Source organism: Chrysemys picta, chromosome 3 (genome assembly GCF_011386835.1).
Source record: "Chrysemys picta bellii isolate R12L10 chromosome 3, ASM1138683v2, whole genome shotgun sequence".
NCBI lineage: Eukaryota > Metazoa > Chordata > Testudines > Emydidae > Chrysemys > Chrysemys picta.
In genome coordinates this window covers 44,090,190-44,107,627 of record NC_088793.1, presented here as the reverse complement: position 1 = coordinate 44,107,627, position 17,438 = coordinate 44,090,190, and the positions used below count along the sequence as shown (strand labels likewise).

General features: G+C 39.9%; 1 protein-coding gene across 5 annotated transcripts in view; it reads left to right on the top strand.

Moving 5' to 3' along the window:
* The window catches only part of CSMD1 (CUB and Sushi multiple domains 1), a 1,932,406-nt gene that overhangs the window by 1,842,659 nt on the left and 72,309 nt on the right, over positions 1–17,438 (top strand). For all 5 annotated transcript variants that reach the window (XM_008163737.4, XM_005289701.5, XM_065587776.1 and 2 more), the window contains one exon: positions 2,611–2,784. In XM_008163737.4, coding sequence (XP_008161959.2) covers positions 2,611–2,784 — 174 coding nt within the window. The remainder of the gene's footprint in view (positions 1–2,610; positions 2,785–17,438) is intronic.

The following is a 17,438-nucleotide window of genomic DNA, read 5'->3' as shown; positions in this document are numbered from 1 at the left end:
GCTGGCTCTGCAGCTGCCATTGGCCGGGAACCATGGCTGGGAGCTGTGGGGGTGGTGCCTGTGGATGGGGCAGCACGCAGAGCCGCCTGTCCATGCATCTGTGTAGGAGCTGGAGGGGGGACATGCCGCTGCTTCCGGGAGCTGCCTGAGGTAAGCACTGCCTGAAGCCTGCATCCCTGGTCCCCTCCTGCACCCCAGCCCCCTGCTCCAGCCATTATCCCATTCCCACCCTCTGAACCGCTCAGTTCCAGCCCAGAGCAGCCTCCCACACCCCAATCCCCTCATCCACAGCCCCCTGCCCCAGCCCAGAGACCCCTCCATCAACCCAAGCTCCTCATCCCTGGACCCACCCCAGAGCCCGCACCCCCAGTTGGAACCCTTACCTCCTCCTGCCGGAGCCCTTACCTCCTCCCGCATCCCAACCCACTGCCTCAGCCCGGAGCCCCCTTCCACACCCTGAATTTCTCATTTCTGGCCCTACCCTTGAGCCTGCACCCCCAGCCGGAGCCCTCACCCTCTTCCACACCCCAACCCCTTGCCCCAGTCTGGTGAAAATGAGTGAGTGAGTGAATGAGTGAGGGTGGGGAGAGCAAGCGACAAGAGGGAGGGGAGATGGATGAGTGGGGGTGGTGCCTTGGAGAAGGGGCGGGGCTTCAGGAGAGGGGCGGGGCAGAGGAAGGGCTAGGGTGTTTGATTTTGTGCGAGTAGAAAGTTGGCAACCCTAGCTTCAACCTTCATTTCTCTGTGCTAACCTAAGGACTTCCTATGTTGTGTTCCAGTTGACTAATAAATCCTACTGTTTTGATAACGCTGTTTGAGTGTCACTGTGAATACTTGATGAGGTGCATTAATCACTGAAGAGTATACAAGTCTCTCTCAGGAGTCTGTCTCAGTTGGAATAACTGAGTAGAGTTCACCATGTGAAGCAGGAATGCTGAAGCCCTGAGGTTCAGTCAAGGAGGCAGTGAGGATGCAAGGCTTACCCTGGAGGAAGACCTTTGGGGGTCACTCACTGAAGGCGTTCCTCCTTGAAATTGTTCCAAAGCTTAAGGCATAGCACTGATTTGAGGGTCCATGATAGTTACATAGTTAGATTTTTAGGGTCAGATCCTCAGGTGGCATAAATCACTATGGTTCTGTTGATTTTGGTAAGGGTGATTTACACTTGTCGAGGATCTGGCCTTCAATCCTTTATAGAAGGAAACTCACATTGACATCCAAGAAATTGTTCCTGATGGAGAAAATGGTCTTGGGCAGTTAGACACCTAGTAAAAATAAAAGGAAACAAATTTTAACGTTTTCTTTATTTTTTTCAAGTAAAATGCAAAGAAATAAAAAATTGCAACAAACACGATGTTGAAATGAATACAATCATTATTACTGACACAATGTCAAAGAGATGCAAATATACATCTCTGTTGCTTTCTGCTTTTAACTTCTTCTTTCTTTTTTCATTTTTTTTCCATTTTGTCACAGAAATAGGCCAGTGCCTGACCATAAAATAAGAGTACAACAGTTATAAGTGTACCCTAAAAATATAGTTCCTAGTAGTTGTATTCTGTATGAGCTATGGAACAAATTAATAACACATAAAAGGAAATGCTTTCTTATGCAACACATGATTTATATGTGGAACTCATTATTGTAAGATAATATTGAGGATGATGTCTTTAGCAAGATTTTAAAAACAGTGAACATTTGTGTAAATAATAGGAACACCAATTACATTAGAATAAAAATATGTAAGGGATATTTCCTTTCATAGCTGGTCTACTACTGGGTTTCTTGAACCTTTTCTTAAGGCATATGATACTGTCTGCTCTTAGACACAAGTTACTAGATCTAAATGGATCACTGATCTGGTCCCATATGGCATTCCAGTTTATTATAGAGCACTTCTGAACTTTTTTCAACTATTTTTCCTTATGATATATATATATATATGTGTACACACAACACACACACACACACACACACACACAGTAATTAATAATTAACAAATAATAATAAATAATTTCCTTACATTCAGAAAATCTATTTGAAATAATATTTCAGCAGAATAGATCCACAACTTTCTGGTAGATTAAATCAGAGTTTGTGTTACTAAAGTTAGTTCTGGGTTTTGACTCCTCCCTTAAATCAACATTATTTAAAATCCTGCTATTCAAGAGGCATGTGTTTCTGATGTGTTACATAAAATCTGAGTTGATTGGAGTAGAAGGTTCTGGCCCTACAACATTTTGAATCATACAAGAGGAGGAGGAGTGACTTTATTTTAAATGATCTAGTTGAAAGATCTCAGATCTGCCTAAATTATGCTATATATCTAAGTATACTCATGTATATTTGTATAAATTTTACTGTACAGTAGTTAAAAATAAAGTAAAACATATATACTGGACATTTTCTGAATTTTTTTCAACATTTTTGTAAAGAAATAGAAAAATCTCCACAAATTTATCTATTTCCTTCAATTTATTACTTTACCGGTACATAAATAGAAAATATGACTAAATTGCAAGTTAATAAAGAAGTGGTTAAAAAATGCAAGCAATACCATAGATCTGCACATTTCAATTAGATGTTAGTCTGTTTGTTTTATTTTAACAGCAATCACATGTGGACATCCTGGGAACCCACCTCATGGAGTGACTAATGGAAGTGAGTTCAATTTGAATGATGTTGTAAACTTTACCTGTGGCACTGGGTATTTACTTCAAGGTGCCTCTCGAGCACAGTGCCGGAGCAATGGACAGTGGAGCAGCCCTTTACCTACCTGCCGAGGTAAGAAATATTTCCATTCAGCATTTCCTTTCTAAGGACTTACTCCAAATAAGATCCTTTCCACTGACTTCATAAGACTTTGGATCAAATTCTAAACCCTGAACTTTTAGGGCTTGAGACTCCTCTGCACCTGAGCTCTGCCTTGATACACTGAAAAAGGAAGGTGGTCAGGGAAGCAATGGTGGATTCCTGATTCTCAGACATCCAGCCCCATTTGTCATTAAGGCTCCATTATGCTACTGATCTAAGTCCTAAACAGAGAGAATTCTCCTGAGGCAATATGACTGCTTCTAGCAATATAAAGTGTACTTAGCACTACGTAGGTGGTGCAACGTGAACGTGAATCCAGCCCTAAATTTTGTATTCATAGTAATAAACCATCGTAAACAACCTAGGTGATTTTAGGTACACTACACTAATGTTTTTGTAAGGAAAAAATTGTACATTACTCTTATTAAAATGTATAGGTCTGCAGATAAATCTTCATGCATCAAAATGAAAATATACTATATTATTTCCCTAAGACTTATCCATGCTCTAGTAGTATTTGAAAGATTCCTCCAACTCGGGGGCTGTCCCAAGACTGTGGAATAAATTTTCCCATGAACTAATAATCATTGCAAACCTCATCTCCTTCTGCTCTAAATGCAAGGCACATTTCTTTGACCGTGTGCGTGTGTATGTGTGTATGTGTGTTAGTTAGAGAAGACAAGGTCAAAGAAATGTACTTTGCCCCTCTGCCATGTACATTGGCCAAACCGGACAGTCTCTACGCAAAAGAATTAATGGACACAAATCTGACATCAGGAATCATAACATTCAAAAACCAGTAGGAGAACACTTTAACCTGTCTGGTCATTCAATGACAGACCTGCGGGTGGCAATTTTGCAACAGAAAAGCTTCAAAAACAGACTCCAACGAGAAACTGCTGAGCTGGAATTGATATGCAAACTAGATACAATCAATTTAGGCTTGAATAGGGACTGGGAATGGCTGAGCCATTACAAACATTGAATCTATCTCCCCATGTAAGTATTCTCACACTTCTTATCAAACTGTCTGTACTGGGCTATCTTGATTATCACTTCAAAAAATTTTTCTCTTACTTAATTAAACTCTCAGAGTTGGTAAGACAAGTCCCACCTTTTCATGCTCTCTGTATGTGTATATATAGCTCCTCAATATATGTTCCATTCTATGCATCTGAAGAAACTTATGCTCAGTTCTTTTTGTCATCTTTATAGTGTTGAAACTCATGGCACACACTGTTTTTTTTTACCTTGTGTCTGAGCACAAAAGTTTTGGGGAGACTAAAAAGGGGAATACAAAGTCTGTGATAAAGTCAAGTGCAGTTATTGCTGGTTTCATTATCTCCACTTATAGAGGTATATTAAAATCATATATTTATTACAATGATTGTTGCTAAGAATGATAATTAACTGCGGTGATTAGATCATCATATTATTCCAGAGCTGGCAGAAGCAATTTCAAGCTCAGTGTGTGAGGAATTAGACTCTTAGCTCGCTATAGAGGGGTAGCAATTCCCCCAGTCACTACTCTCAAAATATATTGAAGTGAGTTAACTAGCATGGCAACATAATTATTGGGACGGAGCAATAGCAATTAGCAAAGAGATTCCTATTTAGGATCAAATGGTGTTTGCTTTCTTATATATTGTAATGAATCATTAAATTGCAATCAATACTCTAAGAAATATTTTCCCACCTCTCTCACTGAGGGAAAGAAGGACCTTCTAAATAATATTTTCTTTGTCAAATATCAATTTTAAGGAAGATTTTATACATATAATAAGTGCAATGCTAGTTTATGTGGCTTGATTGCTACCAGTATATACTCTATGGTTTTCAGGTATTCCTCCCCTTGCAATTTCCATAAGCTGAATTGCTCAGATTTTTTTAAAAATAAACAAACGCACACATGGAAGTTAAATGCAAGAAACTGACATTAATGAGAAATGGACTTTGAGGATAAGAAAGCGCAGAAATCAAGTACATAAGTTAGAAAATTCCAAATGTTAGGTTGATCTGACATTATCTCAGTTGTGGTTCACATGTCTATTACTGTTTTCCTTTTTAAATGTGTTACATGACTGAAGTTGAATCCACATGGGGGTAGCTATATTATTTATAGTTTTTGTATTAGTTTATATGGTTTGAAATCTTGCACAAGTGCCTAGGGTGTCCATAAAGAATGGTAATTATGGCCGCAACTCCTGCCAACATCCACGCTCTTTGGGATCCCAATTTGATAAAGCAAACCATTCATTACCAGGGTGCTTGGGCTGCATTTCTGTCTGGTCTTTATGCTGGCTTTATGTGTAACAGTGGGCTTTCATTGTATTTCCCCTTGTTCTCACTCTACTTCATACCTGTGTCAAGCACAGACAATGGGGTATCTTGAAGTTATTTTTTTTTTTTATGTACCATCCAAATATATGTAGGGAACTCCTTGGGGCTGGGAGTATACTCGGCGGACTGGAATGTTCAAAGATTCGAGCAACCAGCCACTAAACTCTTATGAGATTTTGATTTTTCAGAGGCTTATAATTTGGCCAAGACAAGATGAGTTTTCACAGGGAGAGCAAAAGGTATCTCCCTTAATCCAAAGCTACTACCCTGCCAAATTTAATGTCTATGTTCCAAAGCATGACAATACTAAAAGAGTTGGATTTTTTTTAACTTTGGCAAACATACTTGTGTTCCCTAACTTAATTTTGGAAATGGGAGAACTATTTATGCTGAAATTGTCACATAATAATATTAATTAGCCTGAGAGAGCAAGCATGGAATTACAGCCAAAACAGCTAAAATTTTGCAAAGTTATAAACAATTAAAATAGTTGCATATACTGGAAAGTGTTAAGAAAACATAACTACTGGAGTTGCTGCAGCCTTTGCCTACAGAAAAACATACCCAATATCTACTTTAGTGGGGGGGAGGGGAAGCTTTGAGGCCCTGATATAAGAAAGAATTCTAATTGAGGATAATACTTAAGTATGTGCTTAAATCTCATTGAAATCAATGGGACTTAAGAATTTGCTTAAGGTTGAAAACCCATGTAAGTGCTGTACAGATAGATTAAAGTTTAAGTGCTTTTGTAAAAGAGGGGTCTTACTATTTTTTATGTATTTTTTTGCACTGGTGTGTCAACTCAGCTGAAAGAGTTAATTAGATTCTATTTCTTCTTGTCCATCATCAACAGTATCATTGACTACATTTCATTAAAGGCACTGATATTGCACAGATGCCACAGACTTTGCATGCAGAATCATTTCTAAAGGTGGCATGTTCAAGAAGAAAGTAACCAAGCTTGATTTTCAGATCCTAGGGTGAGTTCGCAAGGCTAGTAGTTAGGAAAAAAAAAAGACTTTCCTTGGCAAACTGAACATATTAGATATAGAAACAGAGACACAGTCAACATAGCAACATGTTATCATTTAAAAAAAAATCTCTTTACAGAGTAGACCACACTTTAAAAAGAGCTACATCATGCTGTTGGCCATTTCTATTGGTCTAAAGCAGTGGTTCCCAAACTTGTTTCGCCGCTTGTGCAGGGAAAGCCCTTGGCGGGCTGGGCCGGTTTGTTTACCTGCTGCGTCCCCAGGTTCGGACGATCGCTGCTCCCAGTGGCCGCGGTTCGCTGCTCCAGGCCAATGGGAGCTGCTGGAAGCGGTGGCCAGCACATCTCTCGGCCCGTGCCGCTTCCTGCAGCTCCGATTGGCCAAACCTGTGGACGCGGCAGGTACACAAACCGGCCCGGCTAGCCAGGGGCTTTCCCTGCACAAGCGGCAGAACAAGTTTGGGAACCACTGGTCTAAATAATCCTTTGGTTTTAGCTAGATGTGTTCCCTAAAATGTAATAACAACTATTTTGTCAGGAGTCATACATGAGAAAATAATTAGTTTGAACAGAAAGGAAATATTTGATGCAGATTTGATTTAAGATTATTGTTGTATTGATTTGGGGTGTGATACTGCTAAAGTAGTTTAAAACCAGATTCTGTTCCGGATATTTGCTATATGAAGCTATAATCTATTTGTTGGGGCTGTAAGAAACAGCATTTCAATTGCATTGTATTTTATAATAATAAAATCTGGAAAACTTTTGACTTGAGAACTGGTATTGTTTCGTAATTGTACTCTACTTCTTTATTATTTTAGTTTTCTATAAGTAATATTTGATATTGTGGTAATATATTAGTATTCATATATCTGCTCTCCAATTATTAAAACTACATCCTGAGAAATATTCTGATGTTATTATTTATAAATATATAATTTACAATGATCAAACCTAACTTTTTAAGGCGGAATAGTTGAGAGTGAGAATTAAGTACTTCCAATGTTTCTGTAACTCAAAACTATGCAATGATGAACATAAGCAGTGTATCTATTTGTTTCTATATACAACAGAACTGATTATCTCCTGCAGAGTCATTATTTCATAATCTAGAATAAGGAGCTTTTTGGCATCCTCCTGAGAATCATTTTTGTCACTTAAATGACTACAATATACTATTTCCTTTTATTTCTTGTAGTGTTTGTTCTTCCAAGGGGAATAATTTTTTATTCATTGAAGAGTATTTATTTTTCTACTGTGTTTGTCTCATTGGTGTGTATTATGCATTTTCATTTGGAAAACAGTTTTATCCACTGTACAACAATAACTAGGGCCCCAATCCTGCAAACAGTAATGTATATGCTTAACTTCTCACATGTGGGTTGTCCTGTTGAAGCCAATGAGATTACTTACGGTATGTTAATTTAAATACATGTGTTGTGGTCTTAAAATCTATGTCTCTATGAATTTGCTAGGAAAGACATGAAACACCAAAACATGTTTGTATGCTGCCTTAGCATCAAGTGTATGGAACCACAATGACCAGAGAGTATTTGATATCTGCTTAAAGGAGCAGCAAGAGAGACATACTGTATGTTTGAGCTCCACTACTTTGTGTAACCCTGCTGTGCTCCAGCAAGACTCCTCTGTTTATACTGGTAAAAATACACCTGTATAATTATAGCAATATAACTGAGTACACTAGACAGCACCTTTGCTCTTAGTTACGTCAATACCACCTCCCCCGCTTCATTTTGTGATTATGGGTATAACTGAGAGCAGTACTTGGTCCAATAAGGCTATGAGTTATATCTCAATATGTGCTTCCTTTTTGTGCGTTTTCTATCTGAACCTTATAATTATTTTAGCATAATTATTGTAGTAATTTTGTTTGTTTATATTTCTTTAATAATTTGGATTGAGGGGTCCAATCTTAGATGAAGGCAATTTCAGGTTCTTTTGGGCAGAAGACATGAAATAAAATACCTTCCTGAATTATGCCACTTATGAAGGGGAAAAGAAGAGAGAAAGATAGACTAAAAGCTCTCATTTTTCACAATTCGATACTGAATCTCCTCCATTGCACTCTATACAATATGTGTGTGTGTGTATGTATATATATATATATATATAATTACCTCTTTTAGAACAACTAGTGAAACCACGTGTTTTAAACGGATCCCTGTAATTGTCAACTTTACACCCTGCATCTAAATAGACTTGGAAAAAAATCATGCCAAAGAATTATATTTGTTTTTTAAAATGTTCTGCATTTTGAATTTTTATTTTGTTGGAATTTCCAAAGATTGTTTCATATTTTAGTCAAAATATTTTCAACCAAAATTTGTAGAAACTAAGTTGAAAATATTTTTACTAGAGTACTTGTATAAATCCACTCCATCCATACTATATAAAGCACCTTTCATCCAGATACATTGATTCAGAATTTATTCAGAGGAAACAGGGCCTCCTCCTGAACACCTATTCATATAACATGTACCTTTTCTCTATAAGTCTCCTATTTGAGTAATGGAGGGGGACAATTAGCTATAGTAAAACATGACTTTTTTAGTGAAATTGTGAATAGGGAAGAGAAACCGTCCAGTCTCTAGAGTATCCTAGTACAAAAGAATTAATGATGCTAGCAGACCTGTACCCTTTAATTCAACAGAGATTTTACATGAACCATTCTTCCAAATCTCAGTCTAGTTCACTTGCATCAGTAATGAACTTTTGGCTTCACTCATTGCAATTGTGCATGCCATAACTACAAAATAGACAGCAATGCTTTTGCCATTGTAGAAGAAAAGGTTATTTGATTTCAATTTGCAACAGGATTATTTGTCATGCTCAATAAACATTTGCAAATACAGCTAGACAATTTAAGTATTTCTGTTGCCATGGTAGATCATTGCGACCTATTTTGTCAGTAATCCTTTAACTAAAAAGTTCCTAGCAGGCCTTTTCACTAAAGGAAGAACCCATTTACTTGACAAACAAAAAACATACTGTAAACAAAAGATTACTGTAACTCCTGTTTTAGCCCATTATGTCTAGAATCTGTTTACATAAAAGCATCTAATTACTTGACATTTTATATCCAAATATGACCTGAGGACCACTAGGTTGTTTCTATATTAGCCTTCCCTAACATTGCTACCACCAGCTCTACTGGTGGTAAAAATGGTGAAAGCACTGGTATATGCAGGGGTTTCTGGTAGTTGCCAGTGATTTAAACACAATGGGTGAAATCCTGGCCCCATTGAACTGAATAGGAATTTTGCTATTGATGTCAATGGGGCCCGCATTTCATCCTTTGTCTTCTAACTTTCTTAGATGACAACTACACAGCGTGGTGTTTAAAACATCTGTGTCTTTCTAGACTAATGCTTCTACCATTGCTTTCATGGGAGGAGCTTAAGTGATGGTAGTGTTGGTGTTAAATTTTGGGAAAAAAATCTTGTTATAGTCAATTGCAATTCTTGTTATATTGAGTTATTATTTCATGTGCCTAAATAAATATTTATCCTGAAGTCCTTATTTGGTTGTTTTTCACCTCAATAGCATATGGTCTAAAAAGCCCTTTGAATAGTCACAGGTGGTATGAGTTAGTGGTTGAAACCTTGAGCTAGAAGTACCTTAGGTACCAATGTGATGGACATGCTTTTTTTAAAACAAAAACAAATGCCCAACATGCATTTATTCACAATAAGCTGTTGCTTATAATGCTTGTAAAAATATGTCCTGACTGGAATGAAATTCACTCATATCAGCACGATGATCATCTCACATCCATTTATGTAATAGATACAATTTTGTTTTATACAATGTGCACTGGAGAAAGAGCAGAATTAATAACTTAGAATAGAACATAAACAAAAGCTTAAATCACATTATGTTTTTGTGGAAATCTACAAATTCTTTGATAGCTGGCAGACTTGCTCCCAATTGTGTCATACTTTGAGAGCATATTGTCTTCCTTCCTTTCATACAGGACTGAGAAAACTGCTACAGACTAAGGCCTTGTATTCTGAGGGAAATTTATCATTTATACTGGTCTAATTGTATGGGTACAATTATACCGGTATGAACACACATACTCATAGACTTTAAGGCCAGAAGGGACCATCATTGACCAACTAGTCTAACCTCGTGCACATTTCAGACCACAGAACCTCGCCCACCCATTCCAGTAATTGATCCATAACCTCTGGCTGAGTTACAGAATTCCTCAACTCATGATTTGAAGACTTCAGGTTACAGAGAATCCACTATTTACTCTGTCTAGGTTGACCTGGAAATGACTCATGCTGCAGAGGAAGGTGAAAAAACCCCAGGGTCTCTGCAAATCTGACATGGGGAAAAATTCCTTCCCCGGGAAGGAATTCAGTAGTCAATTGGACCCTGAGATTTGGGCAAGACCCACCAGCCAGACACCTGGGAAAGAATTCTCTCATTTAGTGTCCCCTCACCAGCCATTGGGTATATTTGCTACTAGCAGTCACAGATCAGCTACATGCCATTGTAGGCAATTACATAACACCATTCCTCTCCATAAACTTATTAAGTTCAGTCTTGAAGCCAGTTAGGTTTTTTGCTCCCACTGCTCCCATTGGAAGTTTGTTCCAGTACTTCACTCCTCTGATGGTTAGAAACCTCTAATTTTGAGTCTAAACTTACTGATGGCCACTTTATATCCATTTGTTCTTCTGTCAAGATTGGCACATAATTTAAATAACTCCTCTCTCTCCCTGATGTATTTAAAGAGAGCAATCCTATGCCGCCTCAGCTTTCGTTTGGTTAGGCTAAACAAGCCAAGCTCTTTGAGTCTTCTCTCATAAGGTAGGTTTTCCATTCCTCTGATTATCCTAGTAGTCCTTCTTTGCACTTGTTCCAGTTTGAGTTCATCTTTCTTAAATGCAGGAGATGAGAATTGCACACAGTAATCCAGTTAAGGTCTTATCAGTGCTTTGTATGATGGTACTAGCACTTCCCTGTCTCTACTGGAAATATATCACCTGATGCCTCCTAGGATTGCATTAGCCTTTGTCATGGCCGCATCACATTGGCGGCTCATTGTCATCCTTTGATCATCCAGGTCTTTCTCCTCCTCTGTTGCTTCCAACTGACGTCCCCAGCTTATAGCAAAAAATTCTTATTGTTAGTCCCTAAGTGCACGACCTTCCCCTTTTCACTATTAAATTTCATCCCATTTCTATTACTCAAGTTTTCAAGGTTGTCAAGATCTTCTCGTATGATATTACGGTCCTCCTCTGTATCGGCAATAACTCCCAACTTTGTGTCATCAAGAAATTTTATTAGCATACTCACACTTTTCGTACCAAGGTCATTAATAAACATGTTTAATAAGATTGGTCCCAAAACCGATTCCTGAAGAACACCACTAGTAACCTCTATCCAGCCTTATAGTTCACCTTTCAGTATGACCTGTTGTAATCTCCTCTTTCAATTCTCTTGGTTAGAATTCAAAAATGTACCATGATACATCTCATAGAAACATTTTCACATGCATCCCTGTCACCTACTAGCCCCACCCCCCATTTCTTTTAGTATGGTGGAAATTTCCATTGACATGACGCTTTTTCAGGAAACGCTCCATTTTGTTCATAATTCAAATGAATGTTTGACACAGCTCTAACAATAATATACACCACAGTATTGTTAATTTTTAAAAACAAAACAATAGTTTTAGGCACTGATCCTTCAAAAATATATACACATGCGTGTATTCACGTAAGTATTCCCATTTACTTTAGTGGGGTTATTCATGTGAGTGAGTACAGTCAAGAATGTGTTAAGACCTTGTCTATATGGGGCTATTTTGCAACGGTATAGCTACAACTAAGTTACTGAGTTAATTTAAGCCACATATTTGTAAACCACATTTTACATCTATGCAGTGTGTCTACATTAGAGGTTTGCACTAGTATAGCTCCATCAGTGTAATTACAATAGTGCAAATTTACCTAGTTTAGATAGATAAGCACTAAGTGTAGGATCAGGGCCTTAGATCTTAACTAATAGATAATGGGTATTGGACACATATTATTGCCTTTATTAAATAGATGAGTAATTTTTATGGTTCACTGGTCTCTGATTTTTGTTCAGTTGAAGTCAGTCATGTTTCAAGAATAAAATTAGTTCCCTGTGGTTTTCATTTGAAAGAATGGGGAAAAATATAAAATCAGTTTTTCTTTAATACTAAAGGAAAACTCACATCTATTTAAGACATCGACAAAACCAGGTTGTGTGTTAACCTTTCCTTGTTTGTTTCAATTCATTTGTAATTTACCATTTTGTGACTTTACAATGAACTCCGCCAACATGCTTTACTCTGGCATCATTATATAGCGTTTTCATAGGCAGTGTCTCAATATTTTCATCAGAGTAAAGCTCAGAGTAGGGTTCTACCCAGCGATCCATCTGCTTGGTGTGGTTGTTGATTGTTTCCCCTGTTGTTGATTTCAATGGGGCTGTCTTCTTTGAAGTTGGAGCCAAGGCTTTCTGGATCCCATCATACATGTTTCTGATGTTGCCAGCATCAGCTGCTACATGGATGCTTTCACATAAGTGCAGCCAGTAGTCACTGGCACAGCATCAAGAAATTTCTTGTACCTTGGTTCTTGCCACTCTTGATGCTTATAAGGTTTTTTCATTTGGGTCTCTCTTGTAGTTGGTTTGGGCTGTGCGTTTGGCCCCTATGACTGCTGTCAACACACTGGAATATGCGTCAAACTACTCATTAGTCATTAGAGCTAAGATGTGAAAAAAAATCTAAGTTATATCTGTTCTTTTACTGCTGTGACTTTTCTTGTTTCACTATGGCACTGAAGTTAATATGAGGACATCCTTTTACTTTCAATCTGTGTCTTGTCTTTGGTTTAAGTCTGATGTTGCTGCATACCAGAGAGTGGTCTGTGTCGCAATCAGCACTTTGATAACTGTGAGTAATAAGTAGGATGTTAAGGTTGGCACGCCTTGTGATGATAAGATCCAGTTGGTGCCTGTGGCCAGATCTGGGATGTCTCCAAAACACTTTATGTTGCAACTTTGTCTGGAAGATTGAGTTTGTTAGAACAAAATTCTAGCAGTCTCTGACCATTTCCATTCATCTTTCCAGTTCTGTGTTGACCAAGACAGTTGGTCCAGGCTTCATGATGAGCTCCCACCCTTGCATTAAAATCCCTTAGCTGGAAAACATATTCGTGTTTCAGAATCTTGCTGATGGTGGTGTTCAACGGTTGTAGATCTGGTCCTTGATGTCAGAAGATGAGAGTGTTGGGGCATACACACTCACAAAATTGACTGGGCCCTCAGATGTGAACAACCATAGTTCCAAAATTCTCTCTGATCTATTTGCAGGTGGCTTAATCATCCCCAGAAGTGAGTTCTTGTGTTTCTTCTGCTCTTTTCCCCTACCAGAAAAATGTATATTCTTTTTCTCTGAGGGATCCGCTCAATGCTAGCCATGTTTCTTGGAGGGAATTGATATCCACATTTTTTCGTTTCAGCTTGTCATTAATCACGTCAATTTAACGAGCATCGTTGATCTGGTGAAGGTCCTCAGATAATCCAGTTGTCATGGTGTGACCATTCCAGCACCCTATTTTTAAGGGTGTTTTCTTTCTTTTACATGATTTGCCTGGTGCATTGGTTACTGTCCACTTGTCAAGTTATAAAACTCTAAGCTCCAAGCACCCATTGAAGCAGGGAGACTGTTGGGGGACAACACCCTATTGTGTGGGGGCTGCCCAGTGTTATGAAAGCAGTGGTTGTCCAGTGAGATACAATGATCTCTCCCACTATTGGAGACAGCTTTTGGTGCTCAACTTTACGCAAATGAGTAAGCGCTTAGAACCGGTGACTGCTGCCTCCTGGGTTGTGTCAATGCTCGAAGTGAAGCTGGAGTACTTCTCCAGGGCACAAGACTGGGCAGGTGATATGGAGGCCCTGAGTTGCCTATGCTTCAGGACTCCCCCTCTCGGCATCACTGGTAAAATCCAGAGGAGAGGAAGAACCAATACATCTAGTACTCAATCTGCTGCAGGAGTTACCGGAAACATACTAAAATATTCATACCGGACTGCCTTTGGGGCTCCACTCCAGATTTCCTAACTGAGTTTACTCTCATAGCCTTACATTCTTCCAAATTCAGCCAGAAGGCAGTGGGGCTTTTCTGGATATGCACAAATGGGAAGATCACACTCAAGACCGCAGCCTTAGGAAACAAGAGCTTAACAAATGTCTCCAGAGTTACGAGAGGAAGCAGTCCAGTTTAGCAGAGGAGAAAGGAGCTCTCAGAAGGAAGAGCCCAAAGGGTCTAGAGATCACCTTTAAATGTGACACCCATGATCTCTCGAGACTAAAGGATGCCTACTACTACTAAGGTAGTGTCTCCTAGAATTTGCCTTACACTTAGAGAGTGAAACCTCTGCCTTGATTCACCGTGAGTGACAACTCAAATGTGTGTTTAAAATCAGAATGTTGTTAGTGATTGATAATAATGCAGTGTTTTTCAAACAAATGTTTGGACAGACATCTTTTTTTTTTTTTTTAAGTTTAATCATATATTCCTGTCTAGTAGGGTTACCATTCGTCCGGATTCTGCCGGACATGTCCGGCTTTTTTGAGTTAAAAATAGCGTCCGGGGGGAATTTGTAAATGTCCGGATTTCCCCGCCATGCAGAGCGCGTGTGGCTGACAGGGCAGCCGGCCGGATCCTGCCACTCGCATAGGGCTACGGCAGCCAGAGCCCCTCCTCCACTTCCCCCTCCTCTCCCCTGCAGCTGAGCTAACTCCCCTCCTCTCTCTCCCTCCCTCCCCCTCCCTGCATTCGCAGATCGCCAGCCGGCAGTTCACATCTGGCCTCCGGCAGTCTGGAGCTCCACCCCCTGCTCCCCTCCCCCTGCTGCCGAGCGCGCTGCTCTGCAGCACTCTGTTCTGAGCGGCATGGTAAGGGGGCCAGGGGGTCAGAGAAGCGGCAGGGAGGTTCTGGAGGGGGTAGTCAAGAGACAGGGAGCAGGGGGGAGGGTTGGATGGGTCAGGAGTTCAGGGGGGGGCTGTCTGGGGGTTGGGGGTGTAAGGTTTTGGGCAGTCAGAGTACAGGTGGGGGGTCTCAGGAGGGAGTAGTTAGGGGACAAGGCACAGGGAAGCTTAGGTAGGGGTGGGGTTCTGGGGGGCAGTTAGGAGCAGGGGTCCCAGGAGGAGGCAGTCAGGGGACAAGGAGTGGGGGGAGAGTTCTGGGGGGTCTGTCAGGGGGCAGGAGTGGGGAGAGGGATCGGAGCAGTCAGGGGACAGGGAGCAGAGGGGTTTAGATGGGTCGGGAGTTCTGGGGGGGGGGGCTGTCAGGGGGTGGGGAGTGGTTGGATGGGGCGTGGGAGTCCCTGGTGTCTGTCTGGGGGTGGGGGTGTGGATAAGGGTTGGGGCAGTCAGGGGACAGGTAGGGGGTAGGGTCCTAGGGGGCCAGTTAGGATGGGGGGAAGGTCTCAGGAGGGGGCAGTCAGGGGACAAGGAGCAGGGAGGCTTAGGTAGGGGGTGGAGTCCTGGGGGGCAGTTAGGGGCAGGGGTCCCAGGAGGGGGCAGTCAGGGGACAAGGAGTGGGGGGGGAGTTGGAGGTTCTGAGGGGGCGGGAAGTGGGAGGGAGTGGAAGGGGCAGGGGCGGGGCTAGGGCAGGACGGGGGCAGGGCTAGGGCGGGGCTCCTCCCGTCCTCTTTTTTGATTGTTGAAATATGGTAACCCTATGTCTAGTAAAAATAAAAAAAAGAACAGGAAATGAAATACTGGGAATGATGTACTTTTTAATGAGCTTTCAGCTTTTTAACAGAAAACTGCCTAAAGGACTCTGACACAGTCTTTTCACTTCTTTGTCCTCGTGGGTTTGAATCTACTCAGAATGAGGTTCCAAAATCGTCAGGGCAGACTTAACCATTCTTCTGCCTTTCTCAACAAACTAAATTGAGAGTGTCAGAACTCATTTCCCATGTAATCTTTGACAGCTGTCATTGCGAGAAAGCAATCTCTTTCTACTCTCTTGCCTTGATTTACACCTGGGTCTCCAGGGTGAAGGGCAATCAGGGAATCTTCTGGTTTAGTTATATGTGCCAACCAGCTCAAATTCATTCCTAAAGCATCCCTTACCGCAGTCCTTGTTAGTCACACTAAATTCATATATATCTTTTTAAAAACATAGGTTCATTTAAACGACACTGAAGGGTAAGTTTTACAGTACCTTTCCATTGTACAGGATATCCTTTTTTGCATAAACTTTTGATAAGAATTCATGCATGATGCAGCAATTTTGTTGCACAGACCACATGCATAAATTATATATTCAGCAAGTATCCTGCATTTTATACATCACTGAGTTGGCTAGACAGATGCTGCTGATATAAGAATGAGAACACTATATCACACAGACAAATTGATTCTTTGGGAATTTAATATATCCTTTGAATATGCCATGTTTCCAGTCTTCCCAGAGAATTAAGTGTTTCTATTCTCCCTACTCTGTTTCAGAGATAATTCAGTTAAAATTGTTTTTGAATAGCTGTAGGGTAACATATCATCTTGAAACAATAGTCTTTCTGCTTAATTTCCTATTATTGGCTTGGCAGGAGATAGCTTGGCAGGAATAGCTGTTAACCCAAAGCTCAAACTTCAGAAAATTTATTTTATTATATTTTTGCAATCTGAATTGTGTTGAAAATGAAATAGAAAGAATGTAGTTATAACAAATGGTTACTGCAGCAACAGATCCAGTACAAGAGTTGAGCAAACAGTTAGTCATGGAAGAGTTTTGAGACAAAATTTGCCTTTGTCAGCTCACAAAACTTTCAAGAAATTGTAGCAATTTTCAAAATGTTTCAATATTTTTTTTTTATTCTTTGGATGATTATGGATAATGGTGAAGCCCCTTTCAGTAAAGAGGAGGAGAGCCATAGATGGGGTAAACAATTTTTCTGGAGTTTAGAGTATTAGGAGTAAGATGGACAATCATGTTATCTGGATTGTAAACCTGGTGCTGACACTGATTTACTGTGTTATTGTATGAAATTATTCTTATAATTACCTTGAACCTAAATTCACCTATATGTAAAATGCTGATAGAAATATTAATCTACTCCATAACTGTATGTTTGTAAAGTGATATAGTTCTGCAAACTAGGATCAGGATGTTTATCTGCAACTGATTCACTATTGCATCCTTTCACTAGTACATAATACATTCTTTTTATAACATGCATGCTAGTATATACTGAGGTTCCTATTGTTA